The sequence below is a fragment of the Miscanthus floridulus genome, chromosome 16 (assembly GCF_019320115.1).
Source record: "Miscanthus floridulus cultivar M001 chromosome 16, ASM1932011v1, whole genome shotgun sequence".
In the NCBI taxonomy this organism is placed as follows: domain Eukaryota; kingdom Viridiplantae; phylum Streptophyta; class Magnoliopsida; order Poales; family Poaceae; genus Miscanthus; species Miscanthus floridulus.
Genome location: NC_089595.1, coordinates 74330829 through 74347128, shown reverse-complemented (window position 1 = coordinate 74347128; position 16300 = coordinate 74330829). Strand labels below are relative to the sequence as shown.

General features: G+C 43.2%; 2 protein-coding genes across 2 annotated transcripts; one reads left to right on the top strand and one right to left on the bottom strand.

Annotated features, from left to right (window-relative positions):
• The first annotated feature begins 5978 nt into the window (after positions 1-5978).
• On the top strand, positions 5979-9018 carry LOC136511835 (isoamylase 2, chloroplastic-like). The gene is given in 2 exon segments (XM_066505866.1): positions 5979-7384; positions 7387-9018. Coding segments are annotated over 2 exon segments (2379 nt in total). The 5' UTR covers positions 5979-6342; the 3' UTR covers positions 8724-9018.
• A 1227-nt stretch (positions 9019-10245) lies between these two features.
• LOC136512756 (protein PALE CRESS, chloroplastic-like) lies at positions 10246-15192 on the bottom strand. Its single transcript, XM_066506749.1, has 7 exons — positions 14991-15192; positions 14800-14876; positions 13740-13934; positions 12988-13074; positions 11797-11847; positions 11475-11654; positions 10246-10750 (listed from the first exon to the last, which is right to left on the bottom strand). The coding sequence occupies exons 1-7, from the start codon at positions 15145-15147 to the stop codon at positions 10517-10519; spliced, it is 981 nt and encodes a 326-aa protein (XP_066362846.1). The 5' UTR covers positions 15148-15192; the 3' UTR covers positions 10246-10516.
• Positions 15193-16300: the final 1108 nt, after the last annotated feature.

The following is a 16300-nucleotide window of genomic DNA, read 5'->3' as shown; positions in this document are numbered from 1 at the left end:
AATTTGATATGAAAGATCTTGGTGAAGCTTCATTCATTCTAGGGATCGAGGTTCACCGAGATAGAAGTAAAGGGGTATTAGGACTATCACAAAAGGCATACATAGAAAAGATCTTAAAGAAATTCAATATGCACAAATGTAGTCCCTCACCTGCTCCTATAGTCAAGGGCGATAGATATGGAGATTTTCAATGCCCCATGAATCAGTATGAGATTGATCAAATGAAAACGATTCCATATGCTTCAGCTATCGGAAGCTTGTAATATGCTCAAGTATGTACGCGCCCTGACTTGGCATTTGTTACCGCGTTACTTGGTAGATTCCAGAGCAATCCTGGAACAAAACACTGAAAATTAGTAAAGAAAGTATTGCGTTATTTGCAAGAAACGAAAAGCCTCATAATGACGTATAGAAGATCAAATTCACTCCATATAGTGGGATATTCAAATTCTGATTATGCGGGAGATTATAGAAAATTCACGTCTAGATATGTATTCACTCTCGCATGGAGAGCTATTTCATGGAAAAGCTCAAAGCAAACTATCACTACATTGTCCACAATGTATGCCGAGTTTATAGCGTGTTATGAGGCAATGGGGCAGGTGAACTGGCTAAAGAAGTTCATACCCGGTTTGAAGGTGGTTGACGACATCTATAGATCACTTAAGTTATACTGCGATAATAATCCGACAGTACAGTATGCTCACAACAATAAGTCAAGTGGTGTTGCCAAATACATTGACATAAAGTATTATGTTGTGAAAGATAAAGTCCGGGATCATGTCATAAGTCTTGAGCATATAAGTACCGAAAAGATGCTCGCGGATTCGCTTATAAAAGGCTTATCACCCAACGTGTTCAGAGAACATGTAGCCGGCATGGATTTAAGAAAAAGCCTATAATTTCTGGATAAAAGAAGGCTCAAAGTTAAGTATCTATTTCAGAACAGAATGGTGTATTGTAGTTGTTAAATCTATCGACAATTGACCGTGACGATGAAACATGCTCTATGCGCTAATCTGTAATGAAATGAACAAAAGTAAATGATATGAAATTGAAATATGGTAGAAGATCAAGGGGGAGATTGTTAGATTGATCTCTAATCCCAAACTGGGCCCAACGGCCCAGTTGGCCCTTTGATCTGTGTCCTGATCGGGAGCTGCTAGCCCACTATGGCTGGAGGACCCCTATCACACTGCGCAATATATAAAGGTGGGGGCCGGCGGCTCTGAGTACGAGGTTCGTCTGAGCCGAGCTCTCCACCGAAACCTAAACCCTAATCCCGATCAGAGAGGGGCGCAGCCAGTGACGGGAAGCCACTAGTCACGCCGCCCCGCTCCACCGACGTCGACAACTTCATTGACCTCTTCTCCGAACGTCGCTGCTCGTGCGCGGACTTCACCGACGAACGAGATGGCGGCTTCCGGACCATTTCCCTCTTCGGTGTCAGGTTCGACACGTTCTTCTATTCCTCTCTGTTCCTCTACTCTCGATATCACATTCACAGTATAGAGAACCCGCTGGACCTACCCTAGATGATCTTTTCGATCTCAACACCAATGACATCACCTACAGTCTTTTGATTGATTGTCTCTGTAAAGAGGGAAAATTCTTGGTTGCACTTAGCTGTTTCAACCAATGTATGGAAGGTGGGCTCTCTAAAGCTGCAGTATCAAGTATTTTACGAGGTCTCATTGCTGGTGGTAAGCTTTGTGAATTGCAAGCGCTGATCGGATGGATTCTTGGACAAGGTTTCGTAATAGATGTGTATATGTACCAGGAATTAATCATTTCTTTTTGTAAGAAAGGATATGGTCGAGGTCTTGAAATGTACAGTGTGTCACATATTGGAAAGAACGATCAGACTGAGATGACTTTTGTCCAAACATGGACACAAAAGAAAGTTTCACTTCTTGAGCTGTTGTACTTTGCACGGCACCAGCAGGATAACCTTTTACGGAATTACTAATCCTTTCAGCCTATGCTTCTGCCTTTGCACCTTTTCTTTTCAAGGAATATATTAAATTCACAAAGAACAAAATTCAAATGTAAATCTGCACTGGAATGGACATGGGATCTCTCATTTAAAAAGAAGAGTACAGGAAAAGAAGCCACTCTTTCAGCTTCAGTTGAAGAGTTAAGAAGTACAGTCAAAGAAAAAAAATGAAAATTGAAATATAAAAAACTTTTTATTTGTTTTTTTTCTTATTGCCTGAATCCTGATCATACAAGTCATCCTGACAGTACTACAGTGGAAAGAATCAAATAAAAGTTAGAACCTGGTGACTGAGGTAATGATCACGGTGATTCACAGCAAGAAGTGCTCAACATGCTCAGTAACTGATTCATCTAGGTCTAGAGGTACATTTCACACAAGAACCTAAATAAATAGGGAAAGTGTTAGGACTTAGGAGCGGCAATTAGGAAATTTTACAGTTCAATCAGTCTGAATAAATTCTATTCTTTGAATAAGATGTGAACGTAACAAATAGATATAGTAAAACTGACTTGCTTACTGAAATTGTAGGGATAGAACATTTATTGTGTATTGATCAGGTCGATGGTTTTGATCAGCAAGAAAGCACAATCTCATTGTTGTCACAACCTTATACTCATGATAGAACACAATAAACGTCCAAAATAAAAACATAGGACATTTAAAAGTTTCATTTGGATTTTGCAAAATGTAAATATAGGACATTCAAAAAGCTTCATTTGGATTTCTTTTTCTTTTAACTACTTCATTTGAATTTCGGTAATTGAGTGACAACACTAGTGGATTAATGCTTTTCATGTGAGAGAATTCCAACCCTGCGAGTCTGATTTCGATGGGTCTCAATTTTATGCAAATGTGGGCACAGCTTCTAAAAGAAAAAGACATGAGAAAGGTAGAGAAGGTGACAAGCGCAGTGGCTGATAGGATGAGAAGCGTCTCCTTCAATAGCTACACCTTAGATATGGTTGGGCTGCACCTTTAGTTTTCTTGTTCTGCACGCTGTTGACCTCAGCTTTAGTTAATTTTAACTGGGGTTGCTTCTGATGTGTCCTTGGACTGCTCAATGTTGAGCTTTTGTGGTTGAACGTCAGCCCAGCCGGTATCCCTAGCTTGTAAATACTTCATTTGCTTTCTAAAAACTGAGTTGATCTCCTTTAAAGAAAATCATAATTATAATCTAGTCTGTGGATTGTACTATTTGACTTGAAATTTGACATTCTAGAACTATCTAAAGTTTAGATATATACCTGTCTTAAATTTATGAGGTGAAAGCTAGAAATAATTCCGCTAATCTCCGTGCATGGTTTGTACCCTGCAACTTAGACCATACTCTTTGGCTCCCTCACCTGTAGCAGTAGCCGCTAATCTCCGTGCATGGTTTGTACCCTGCAACTTAGACCATACTCTTTGGCTCCCTCACCTGTAGCAGTAGTCCAGCACACAAATATCTTCCCCATATATAGTCAACAATAGCATACATGTACGTTATATATTCATCCATGTTAACTTAATAAATCTATGTTTGGACATTTCCTTTCTTTTGTGTCAACAACAGCTCTGCCAGCACACGACTGTGACGTCTTGTCCAGCACAAAAATATCTTCCCCATATATAGTCAACAATAGCATACATGTACGTTACATATTCATCCATGTTAACTTAATAAATCTATGTTTGGACATTTCCTTTCTTTTGTGTCAACAACAGCTCTGCCAGCACACGACTCTGACGTCTTGTCCAGCACAAAAATATCTTCCCCATATATAGTCAACAATAGCATACATGTACGTTACATATTCATCCATGTTAACTTAATAAATAGCATACATGTAGTACGTTGCATATTCATCCATGTTAACTTAATAAATCTATGTTCGGACATATCCTTTCTTTTGTGTCAACAACAGCTCTGCCAGCACACGACTCTGACGTCTTGTCCAGCACACAAATATCTTCCTCATATATACTGTAGTCAACAATAGCATACATGTACGTTACATATTCATCCATGTTAACTTAATAAATCTATGCATAAATTATGATTATTAGAATAGATGTTAATTCCAAGGATCCAAACATAATCTTAGATATTCGATTCGATGTTTTATAAGCGGTTGGTACCAAACCCCAAGCTCATCTGTAAATATTTAGAAAGATATTTCACACACAAAAACTCTATACAATCATGTAACAAATAATCAAATTAATCCAAAAATTATTTATAAATAACAATTTTCACTCTCTAAATTGAAAAGTTTTTAAATATTTTCAAAATTTAAAATTTTGTTAAAATTATTTATTTTATTTAGCTTTCTACCATATTTCTAAATAAAAATAAATTTTTTCGGGTGTAACATCCAGGGGGGAGGGACGTGTTGGGAAAATGGTGCAAAATGGAAAAGAGACGCTATAAAGAAGGGATGGATAAGTGTGCTTCTCATTTTTCATGATGAGATAAGTTTAAAACTACTGAAATATTCTCATTAAACAATCACCATGTTCACTTATGTTGAAATTTGGTTTATGCTGTGCTTATGCTAATTTGTTGTGAGAGAAAAATATTGTTCGTTGGCTGAAAAATAGTTCAAGCGAACAGGGTGAATGTCTTTATGCCTATCGGTTTTAAACAAAAACATAACGAAATAAGATAGGATCTCATCCATCAGTATGAACCAAAGACTATCTAAGGTGGTGTTTAAATCTAGAGGCTAAAGTTTAGGGGTGTCACATGGAGGTATCATATAGGAGTGTTCGGATAGTAATAATAAAATAAATTACACAAGTCCTCAATAATCCGCGAGACGAATTTATTAAGCCTAGTTAATCCGTCATTAACACATGTTTACTGTAGCACCACATTGTCAAATCATGGACTAGTTAGGCTTAAAAAATTAGTCTCGTAAAGTAGTCACAATCTGTGTAATTAGTTATTTTTTAGTCTATATTAATATTTTAGGTATATGTCCAAATATACGATGTGATAGGACTAAACTTTAGGATGAGAAACTAAACAAGGCCGTGTACTAGCTCAGAGCTTCAGCTCTACCAGGACAAGACGTCAGAGTCGTGCGCTCCATCTCCATGCCCACCCTGCACAAGATCTTCTGTTCATAGAAGCTGACGGCCTGATGTCATCCACGTATGGCAGAAAAACACTAGAGGTCGTCATCCACGTATGGCAGAAAAACACTAGAGGTCTGGAGCTGTTCGGCTGATGGTTTCTGTGGCCGATATGATACTGTGCGGACGTCCGATCTATCTAGATAGACCTGCACACAGGAACGACTCGACCGAGCGTGTGCACCCCGTGCCTTATCCCATCCCGTCCGTGCCCCTGCGCCCACTTGCTCGCTCCGCTCGCCTACTCTCCCTTTGCTCCCTCCGCACTCACTCGCTGTCGCGCCGTGCGCCGTTCTCCGAACCGCCCCTGGGACGGACGCTACGCCTACGCGCCAGGTCGATGCCGCCCCTCCCTCCCTCCTTTCCCTCCTCCACGACCTCTATCGGAGACGAGGACAACGACGGCGGCTCCGACAAGATAGATCTGTTCTTTTCTAGATCTGAGTCTGTCCGCACAGCTGCCCGGTAAAACGGCCGGTACGCTAGCGGTGGCGTACCGTGCGCCTGCAACGCGTGCGCTAGCGTACCGGCCGGGCCTGCCACCGCTACAGACAGCGCAGGCGAGGGAGGCGTGCTAAGCACTGTAGCACACTGTAGCGGAGAGAGAGAAAGGAGGAGGGAAGGAAATAAAATATAGAATAGTGAGTATAGAGTATGAGATAGAGATAACATGGGTGCAGAAAAATAGGTATAGAGTAGAGAATTTTGATGAGTATGATAAATATTCTTTTTAAGAGATAAAATAGAGGTGATCGAATGCAGATAGTAGCCTTTTTCCTTTGAATCTGAACGCTGCTCCTCCTCCTCCTAGATGTTTTATATGTTCTGTGAGCCGTTCGCGCATCGTCCGACCCTCCCTTGGGGCATGGGCCGCGCCGCGCTGTGTCCGTGCGTCTCCGCTCTCCAACGGCCAGCGCAACCCGGATGGACCCCCGAAGTTTCAATCAACCAAATCAAAAGGGTGAAAAAAAAAGAAAAAAAAGGGACGGAGCCTCGTCGCCCGCCTGGGCGCTTCGTCCTCCTCCGTCCACGCCCGCTTTTCCAGTTCCACCAGTACCACGTGTGCGCCGCGCCTCGGCTCTTCCCCCTCCCCCACCCCACTCCACTCCGCAGGCCTCGTGCTCGTGCCCCCTCTCCCTCGCACCGCACAGCACGTGATGCCCACCGACTGCTCGACGCAATTCCCCAGCCGCTGATCGCGCCGCTCCCTTTCCCACCCACCCATCATGGCCTCCTCCCTCCCCGCGCCGCCGGCCCCGCCCACATCCTCCTGGCGCGGACCCACGCCCCGCTGCGGTCCCCTCCTCGCCCGCGCGGCGGCGAGTTCTTGCCGTTACCGCTTCCGGACCGATGACGACGGCGTGGTGGACGTGGCCGTCTCCGGGAAAGACGGCGCTGCGGGGTACGCGGTCGCTGTCGAGGCCCCTTCCCATGGACGGAGCGGCGGTCTGGTGCTCCGCGCCGCCGGCTCCGGCGAGGGCGTCCCTCTGGCCCCTGCCGCGCCGGGAGGCGCGCTCGCGGCTGAGCTGTCCTACGACGGGGCCCGCGCGCCGTTCCACGTCTCGTTCACGCTGGCCGACGCGACGGGAGCGGAGATACGGACGCACCGCGGGACGAGCTTCCGCGTGCCTGTGGGCGTCGGACGGGGCTGCCCCTCGCCGCTCGGCCTGTCCCTGTCCAAGGACGGGGCCGCTAACTTCGCGGTTTACAGCAAGAGCGCCAAGGGCATGGTGCTCTGCCTGTTCGGAGGCGGCGGGGACGAGCCCGCGCTGGAGATCGAGCTCGACCCGTACGTCCACCGGACAGGCGATGTCTGGCATGTCTCGATGGAGAGCGTGGAGGGATACGACAGCTACGGCTTCCGCAGCGGGCTGTTCGCCATGTTTGGCATTGACCGCCCGCTGCTCGACCCGTACGCCAAGGTGATCGGGGACTTCGTCCCTGCCGACTCTGTTAATGAGGATGGGCTAGCTGTGCCGGCCGTCAGGTGCCTCGCGTCCTTGAAGAATGCACCCACCTACAATTGGGGCAGGGACAAGCACCCATGCTTGCCATTGGAGAAGCTGGTGGTCTACCGGGCAAATGTGGCTTTGTTCACCAAGGACAGGTCGAGTGGGCTGGCAGACGATGTCGCCGGTACTTTCTCTGGCATGGCTGCGAAGGTGAAGCACTTCAGGCATCTTGGTGTCAATGCAGTCTTGCTGGAGCCAGTGTTCCCATTCCACGAAGTGAAGGGACCATATTTTCTGTACCATTTCTTTTCACCTATGAGCTGTATAGCAGTGAACGCTCCAGTGTTTCAGCTATCAAGTCTATGAAGGATATGGTCAAAACAATGCACAGAAATGGAATAGAGGTTCTCTTGGAGGTTGTTTTCACGCATACTGCTGAAGGAGGAGCAGAGTGTCAGATGATATCGCTCCGAGGCATTGATGGTTCCTCGTACTACATTGCTGACGGAATTGCTGGATGCAAGGCAAGTGTGTTGAATTGCAACCACCCGGTGACTCAGAAGCTCATTTTGGACAGCCTCCGCCATTGGGTGCTTGACTTCCATGTTGATGGGTTCTGCTTCATCAATGCCCCTTTCCTTGTCAGAGGTCTAGGTGGTGAGGGCCTTTCACGGCCTCCACTTCTTGAAGCCATAGCATTTGACCCTGTTCTTTCAAAGACTAAGATCATTGCAGATCCTTGGTCTCCGCTTGACATATCTAATGTGCAATTTCCATTCCCTCATTGGAAAAGATGGGCTGAGATGAACACAAAATTCTCTATGGATGTGCGCAAGTTTCTTAAGGGAGAAGCACTAATCAGTGATCTTGCTACACGTTTGTGTGGCAGTGGGGACTTATTTTCCTCAAGGGGCCCAGCATTTTCGTTCAATTATATATCCAGGAATTCTGGACTCACTCTTGTTGATCTAGTGAGTTTCAGCTGTGATGAGCTTGGTTCTGAGTTCAGCTGGAATTGTGGTGAAGAAGGACCATCAGAGAACAATGCAGTCCTTCAAACGAGGCTAAGGCAGATACGCAATTTCTTGTTTATTCTATTTATTTCCCTTGGTATTCCTGTTCTTAACATGGGAGATGAATGTGGACACTCTGCTGCTGGTTCAACATCATACAAGGATAGAGGGCCTCTGAACTGGAAAGCCTTGAAGACAGCTTTTGTTAAGGAAGTTACCGGGTTTATTTCATTTCTATCTGCACTAAGGAGTCGGCGAGCAGACATTTTCCAGAGAAGAGAATTTCTAAAACTTGAAAATATACATTGGTATGGGAGTGATTTATCTGAACCACGTTGGGAGGATGCTACTAGCAACTTTCTTTGCATGCACATAAATGCGGAGCTGGATGAGAAGCTGCCAGATTCAACTGGAGGTGATTTGTATATCTGTTTCAATGCAAACGAGGAGTCAGCGAGTGCTACTTTACCAGCTATTACAGAAGGATCCATGTGGCTGCGCTTGGTTGATACATCACTTGCATTTCCAGGTTTCTTTTCAAGAGAGTCTAGTCCTGAAATACACCAAATGCTAGGATTTTCCTCGTATCAAGTGAAGGCACATAGTTGTGTTTTGTTTGAATCGAAGAGGGTTCTTTCGTAGTTTCTGATCTCAAACAGGAAGCCCGTGTGGTTTCAGCAACGGATACCAACTATGAGGGGGCCCTCAGTTCCAATAAGATGCAAATTGTAGATGAGAATGTTTATGATAATAAAGTTCCTCATTTTCACAGATGAATGGTATGTCTAGTTTCTTACTGCCTTTTTGTAACCTAAACAACCTGAGATGTAAGCTGATAGCTTCCTTTGCCATGTTTGTGAATTTGTATTTATTAATGGAAAAAGTCCATTTTCCTACCCTAACAATATTAACAAGATTTTATGTGTATTGGCCACAACTGTGGATACCGCATTTGTATTGTCCCCGCAGATTGCATCGTCTGATGCATTGCAACGTAACATACTTTTCTCATGGTGATCATTTGATTTCGTTTATTTACAGAAACTCTGACTTCACAAACTTGGCTTATGCTGAAATGTTGTGAGAGAAAAACGTTGTTCCATGGCTGAAAAGTAGCTCAAACGAACAGGGCCTGATGTGTAGGTCTACGGAATGGCTACTCACTGCACCCCGTCAGATACGACAGTTTGCTCATGCTGGGGTTTTGCGCAGGACAAACAAACATGCCTTAATGTGAGTTTAAGGATTTTGATGAAAAGAAAATGAGTCGAATATTTAATAATGTTTTTGAAAAAATGTTTAATAAGGTTTCATGAACAATAACGTGTCATGTATGGGCACAGGATGACCAGATACTATGGAGGAACTTTTTAATCGAGCTATTGACGTATGATGGAATTCTTGGCGATTTTAATTCTTGCAGGCGTCATCTGAATTTGCTTACTTTGAATTCGAAAACAAATTTGAATTATTTTTTTAGCGTTAACTGTTCATGCTTCAATAACACTCGTGTACAAGGATGATTTGCTACCTTTTGTCTACATTCTTTGATTTTTTTCCTCCTTTTGAGTCTTTGTCGACATTCTCTCGTGTGAGTTTGGAATAACATTCTGTTCAATTAGTGGGTTCCTCATGATTGTTTGATTTACGGCATAAATTTTATGGAAAAATTTGTGTGCAACAATCGATAAAGAAATCTCGGAGAAAGAAAAGGAAAAAAAAAGTTGCTGATGCTGCCTGTGGTGTGGTGGCTGGCTCTCGCCGGTTGCTGGTAGCTGTTGGGCGGCAGAACCTGATAGGGAGGAAGCTGGGAACGCTACTTAATGCTGTTCAAAATACGTATCCCTCCAGATTCTCATCCCTCGTTTCCATGTAAATTCCAAATACTTCAAAACTAAACCTCCAACTTTTTCTGCAATTTGAATCTGGGCAACGGATACGATAGAACTTGTTTGGCTTGCAGCTCACCTTGTGAACTCCAAGTCTCCAAATACTTCAGAACTATTACTAAACCACGACTTTTTTCTGCAATTGAATCTGTGCATCAGATACGAGAACTTGACTTGCAGCTCACCTGGTTCAACCTTTGCTAATGGAACTGGAGGCTACCTCCAGCGGTAGACACCGCCACTTCACATCAGTTGATTTCAAACATTAAAATGAGTGCAATAGTGAAGATTCAACTGGTATCGGACATCAAGGGTTCAGATAGGTTTTTCATTAGCAGTGCAGACATACATTGATATATAGTAATACATCTCTACACATACAAATGTACATGGATGTCGAAGTAAATCGCATGGCTCTACCCAGAATGGTTATCGGTCTAATTAGCTGAAAACCAAGATTTCTCCCTCTAACTGTTTAGTACAATGTAAATTCAATGACTTTTAGCTTCTAAGCAGACAGAATAGTTGTTCGATACTACTCAATCCTCACCATTTCAAGGAGGACGCCAAGTCCAGGAGAGATTCTACCTGACGTATGGTTTGCATCTTCTCCTGCTGCTTCAGCATATATGCAACTGATTCTGGGTCAAATCCAATTTGTTGCTTTTTCTTGTCTTGCTCAGCTTGAACCTCTTTCAGCAGCTCATCAACTTCCCTGACAAAGTCCACTCTCAGAAGAAGATCGTCATCCTGAGGCGGCAGCTCAATTCGCCCTTCACGCTGAAAAAAAAAATTCAGGAATGATATATAAAAAAGGAATATCTAGAATATTTCTTTACCACATTAGGACCAAGAAAAAAAAATAGAGAAGTCATTTTAAAAGGAAGCAGTAGATCCTAAATCCAATCATTAATCGAAAAGGATATTATTGATTTTATTGAGACTCAATTATTTTGCTAAGGTGATGTGGCAATAATGTCTATATTGATTATCATGTATGCTTTTCTTCAGAAAGAAATTGAGTTGTTTCTTATATCAATGATTTCAAAACTTTCAACAAAAACTAAGAGATTTGCATGACAAAGGGCTCAACAATATATATGTTGAAGAACCAATTACAGGTGTCTTGTATCTGTCCTACTTTTACTAAATTATATTATACTTCTGTGCAAGTTTGCTGAAAAGCCAGGCTGAAAAGTACTGTTCGCTGATTTGTTGTGAGAGGAAAACACTGTTCTTTCGCTGAAAAAGTACGGCAGATAAGCCAAGCGAACAGGGCCAATGGCCGTGGGGACGGTCTTTCCCTGCAGGTCGTTCTTTTTATATACTTCTGCGCAAGTCAAAAAAAAAAAATGCAGTAGCAATGTCTAAGAGCACTGACATGTAAGTCAACACCTAAAATTTGTTAGTGTCTTTTCTGTAAATCTGCTATGCTCGAGTTTGACATATCTTGTACTGAGTCTTCAGAAGATATGGGAAGGTCAATTTGACTGAAATAGCATACATTCTCCATGTTGAACCCAGCAGGAAAGACCACAGTGAATGGGTCCTCTCTTGGAAAGACTTCAAGCATGCGCTTTCTACATTTCTTTAACCACTTTTCATTGTCGCCTCCATCATGAAGATTAAGGAGCTCATTGAGCAAACTCATGGCAGGAGTTGCTTCACTCTTTAGAATCTCTGTCTGCATTAAGATTATCATTTCTGATTATCCCATCACACACCAATATGCTAATTGGAAGAAAAAGGCGGAATATCTGAATACTCGAATTTATATGGATACAAAATCATCTAACTACGATAAAAGGCACAGCTAAGTCACTTACCTCTACCCTTCTATACAAGAGATCCAGGCTTCTGATGGCATCCCGCTCATCCTTAAGGTACAACAGAATGTCAAATATCCAAAAAGTATAGTCCAGTCATATTAAAAACTTAAATATCTTTCTACCATGCTGAGAAATTTGGAAAGCATAAAGATCCACTGGTGAACAATGAAATGTTAGGGACTACTGGGCCGATATTGTGCATTGGACTATTAAGCAGGGATCAATTCAGGATGTGGCCCATGGGCCCATGTTGGCAGGGATACAATCATACAAAGGCAAAGCAGCAGCAAGCGTGAGGGTGTCAAACCCAGATACTTCTTGAACCAGGTTGCAGACATAAAAGTAGTAAGGAAATGAGGTAAACAGTGTTTACAGGTTACAATATTTAGTATTGGTATGCTTCCTTGTGGGTTTTCTGTGGCTGGACACAACGATGACGGCAGGTGCTCAGGCGCGGCAACCTTATTGGGTGGAGGGTTCTCGGGCGAAAGCCTTGCTTGGCTTTGTGCCGATGCCAACAATGATGATGCATCAGCGCCATGTCCCTCCATGGAGGCATTGTTGTGAGACCCCTTACCTCTCTAAGGATTTTCTCTGGTTGAAAAACTAGTGCGCTGAAGGCATCTGTGGACGTCTTTCCCTCCTTGGAGGCAGCGCAAAGGAGATCCTCCGTTGTGTGCTGTTTGTCCTTGCCGTAGTGGTGGTTGGTGGCGACCCATGGGGGCCGGCGACATCTTGGCTGGAAGCGGTCTGTGTAGAACGGCGCGGAGGCACCCGCTCACGCTTGCCTATGACCACGATTGCTTCAGCAGCAATAGCCAGCTGAAGGCGTCTTCCTGCGGTCGTTGTTGTGGCGGCGCAACAACAGTAGCTCCCTAGGTTTGTGTTTTTTGTTTTGGTTTTCTTGTAAAGGTTTTGTTGTACTTTGCTTCTACTCTATTAATACATGCACAGCAAATTTCTAGCGGGTGCCTTTCGAAAAAAAAAACAATATTTAGTACTGTGGTAGTGCTATAGAAAGTTCAATGAGTGATAATAAAACATATCTCTTAAAAGTCTTAACATAGAGAAAGAAAAATATATAATTAATATATGGCACATTGGGATTTTAAGATCTCTTAGAAAATAATTCTATTTAAGAAAATATTCTAATTTTAAATTCAAAATTATGAGAACGAGTTTACATACATCACGGCGAGCAACATCAAGTCGATTCCAGATGACCATAAGGACAAGTTCAGTAAGCTCTCCTCTTTCAGCAGCCTTCTCAATTTCCTGCATATGAGTACCGTACCAGTTCATCAATAAAAATATAAAATAAAACTTCTCCAAAATGAATTTTTGAAAGACAGTGCCCTAGGTAGCAAAACTCAAGCTTAGGAAATACTAACTGTAACTTTTAGTTCACACAGTCTTGTAATTATAATTATTAATGTATTAGTATGAGAATAATCACACAACAATGCATTGATGCTCACACTTCGGAGTCCTACTTTTGATGAGTCAGATGGTGAATATATTGACAAGTGAAAGTAACATGGCTACATGGATTTTTGTTGGCTTCATTTTGATGACAGCTATGGCCGATGGCCCTATCAGAGAGAATAGATCTTATGAGACTGGAGCGGTGCTTGGTGCAGGCATCTGTGAGTTGCAATGAGTAATTTTGAAGACTTTAACTTGTTCATACAAGACAGCTTGAATGACCTTTCTTAAAATAATTTTCCTATATCTAAGTGTTTTCTAGGTCACTGAAACACCCAAGAAAGAGCCATATTTTCAGTGCAATTGATCCACACTCTGTTCCAGTATTGTGACTACTTTCCATAATCAACTAAACTATGGCTAACTGCTGTATCATAAAGATAAAGGGAAAGAAACATGAGATAGAAAATTGAAGGAATTAATTGCATCTTTAGGAAGGCACAATGCAATGTTACCTCCTCAACATCTTCACCAGCTCTTATGAAACTTGAAACTAAAATTCTAGCTTTGCGAACTTCTTCTTGTGGGTAAGCTTTCAGGCGCATGCCTATCTCTTGGTACTCATTTGTTATTCTTTCCTCCTCGGCCTCCTCTTTCTGTCGATATGCATGCCACTCCTTAGTCCTTTTCCGCTGACGGGCCTGCCACTCCTGCATGTGGAAGTGTATGTTTGTATGCTTGCTGACAAAATAGTTGCTTCTGAATTAAGTAAAATCAATGATACCATCTGCCAACTCATATAAACATAACAAATAAATGAAATCTGGTCAATGATGCTATTTACTGAGTGTGTACATTGTACAGATATGATATGACCATAAAATCTTAGGGAAGTAAGCAGTTTTCGACATCACAGTACAAGTGAGGTAATACTTCGAACATAAGTCATAGTCAATGGAGATGGATGGCACTGACATAAGTTATTATGTCAAGTCGGTGCAGAGTGAGCAATTTGTGAGGAAGGCTCATGACGACAATAACTTGGTCCTACAGGCTAAAAGTTGATGGTAGCAGAATAATTCAGAAATTGTACATGGCGAACCATCTCGGATGTGCATTTGATAATACCTACCGAAGACAAAAGCGAAAGACCGAGATATTAGTGCTTACGGCAATCTTTATCCATGGTCCACATTAGCAAATAGACTAACAGAAGGAAATGGCTAATTACAGTAACAGAGGATTTCTGGTGGCATCATGCAAATTGCAGCCCTTGTGGATTGCCAATGTATCTAAAGAACAAGAGGGAAAAGAAAAAAAAACGTCTTTAGTTCTCCAGAAAGGAAATGTTTCTAACACTAGCATATACATATTTCCTGGTTCACAGCATGCTTGTTGATGCTAGTACTCATTCACATTAACGAGATGGGATTAAGCTTGCATATCACCCGCTCCATGAAATGCCTCAACGAACTTCATGAACGAGCAAAGATACCCACATACTATCACCCGCGCGATGAAATTCCTCAACGACCGAACCACGAAATTCATAGACGAGCAAAGATACGCGCATACCTCGTCGTAGAACTCGGGTGGCATCCCCTCCAGCTCACCCTCCCCGGTCGCAGCAGCCTCGTTGGTCTTCTCCACAGCTGCAGCACACGAGGCGGCGGTTATTATTTATCAACGAGGGAGGGACCCCAACGCGAGCCCAGTACATAGGCGGGACGCGCTCACAAGTTCCGTAGTGCAAGCACCAAACGAACCTGAGATGGGAAAGAGCGGCCTCGCAGGGCGAAGAGAGTTCAGGCGCGACGGAGTGGGGCGCCTTGAACTGGGGACGTGAGGGCTGGGGGAGAGGAGGAAGGGCGAGGCCGGCCACAGCTGGAGGAAGGTGGGCAGCGCGGGCGCCGCCGTGGCCATGGCGCGGTTTCACCGATAAGTGCGAGGTGATGGCGTTTGGATGTGAGAAATTTCGATATTTGATTGATGTCGAACCCGCGTCTCACTTCTTTTATTTTTCCTTGTTTTCGCTTATTTTTAGTATTTTCTTTATTTTTTAACACCCAAAGGGACAATATACGAAAAAAAATAAGTCCAATAATTTTTCTTAAAACTAGATATATGCCCGTGTATTGCATGGGCTATGAATGTTTGACGGTTTGAAGGAATTCTGGAAGAATTTGTAAGAGAAAAATACTGTTTTAGATGAAAAAAAGAAGCGGATCAAACCGGATTTAAGATCACGCGAATGGGGCCTACATCTACGCCGACTCATGGGTTTACTCAAACATATTAATAAAGAAATCTATAAATCTAGTATGAAGCCCGGTTAATGATCTTTATCATTTACTTTTCTTAAAAATCAAAAGAACCATCATCTGTCATGTTATCTTCAGTGTGCTACGCGAATCCAAACGATCGTAAATTTCCAGTCGGGAACAGTGTTTTTCTCTCATACCAAACCAGCCAGCAGTAAATAATCCACGATCGTTTACGGCCTCCCGAACAAGCCATACATAGCTTCTCCACAAACCTGTACATAGCTTCTCCACAAACCTGGAAAAAATAATAATTTCTCTTACTGTCTATTTCAGCAGTACACACCTAAATGTGGTAATCATTTAATAATTAATTCAATTATGGCTCTAAAGTACCGTTCGTGGATTCGTTGGAAGAGACGTGCTGTTTCTTCGCTGAAACAGTGTAAGAGGGCCTAGGATTCCAAAAGCATCTTGCAAATTAAAAAGGAAAAGAAGAAACAGTCCGCCGCACGTTATCATCCACGCATCGGCGAGCTGCACTGCTTCGTCCTTCCCAAAAATCTCGACTGCTCCTAGTGAAGCAGCATGGCCAGCCTGCTTGCATGCGAGGCGAGCGGCGGCTCCTGGCGATGCGAACGACACCCTATAGCCCGCGCGCGTTTGGTACGATATCCTCGCATCTCCGCTCCGCCTCCCGCATGGGCGCACGGCAGATTCCATCCCCTCCTCTCCTCTTCACTTTCTTCTCTGCACAAATCAAATTTCCCCCAGATTACTCAACCGAATCGAGGTTTCTTTGGCCAAATCACTAC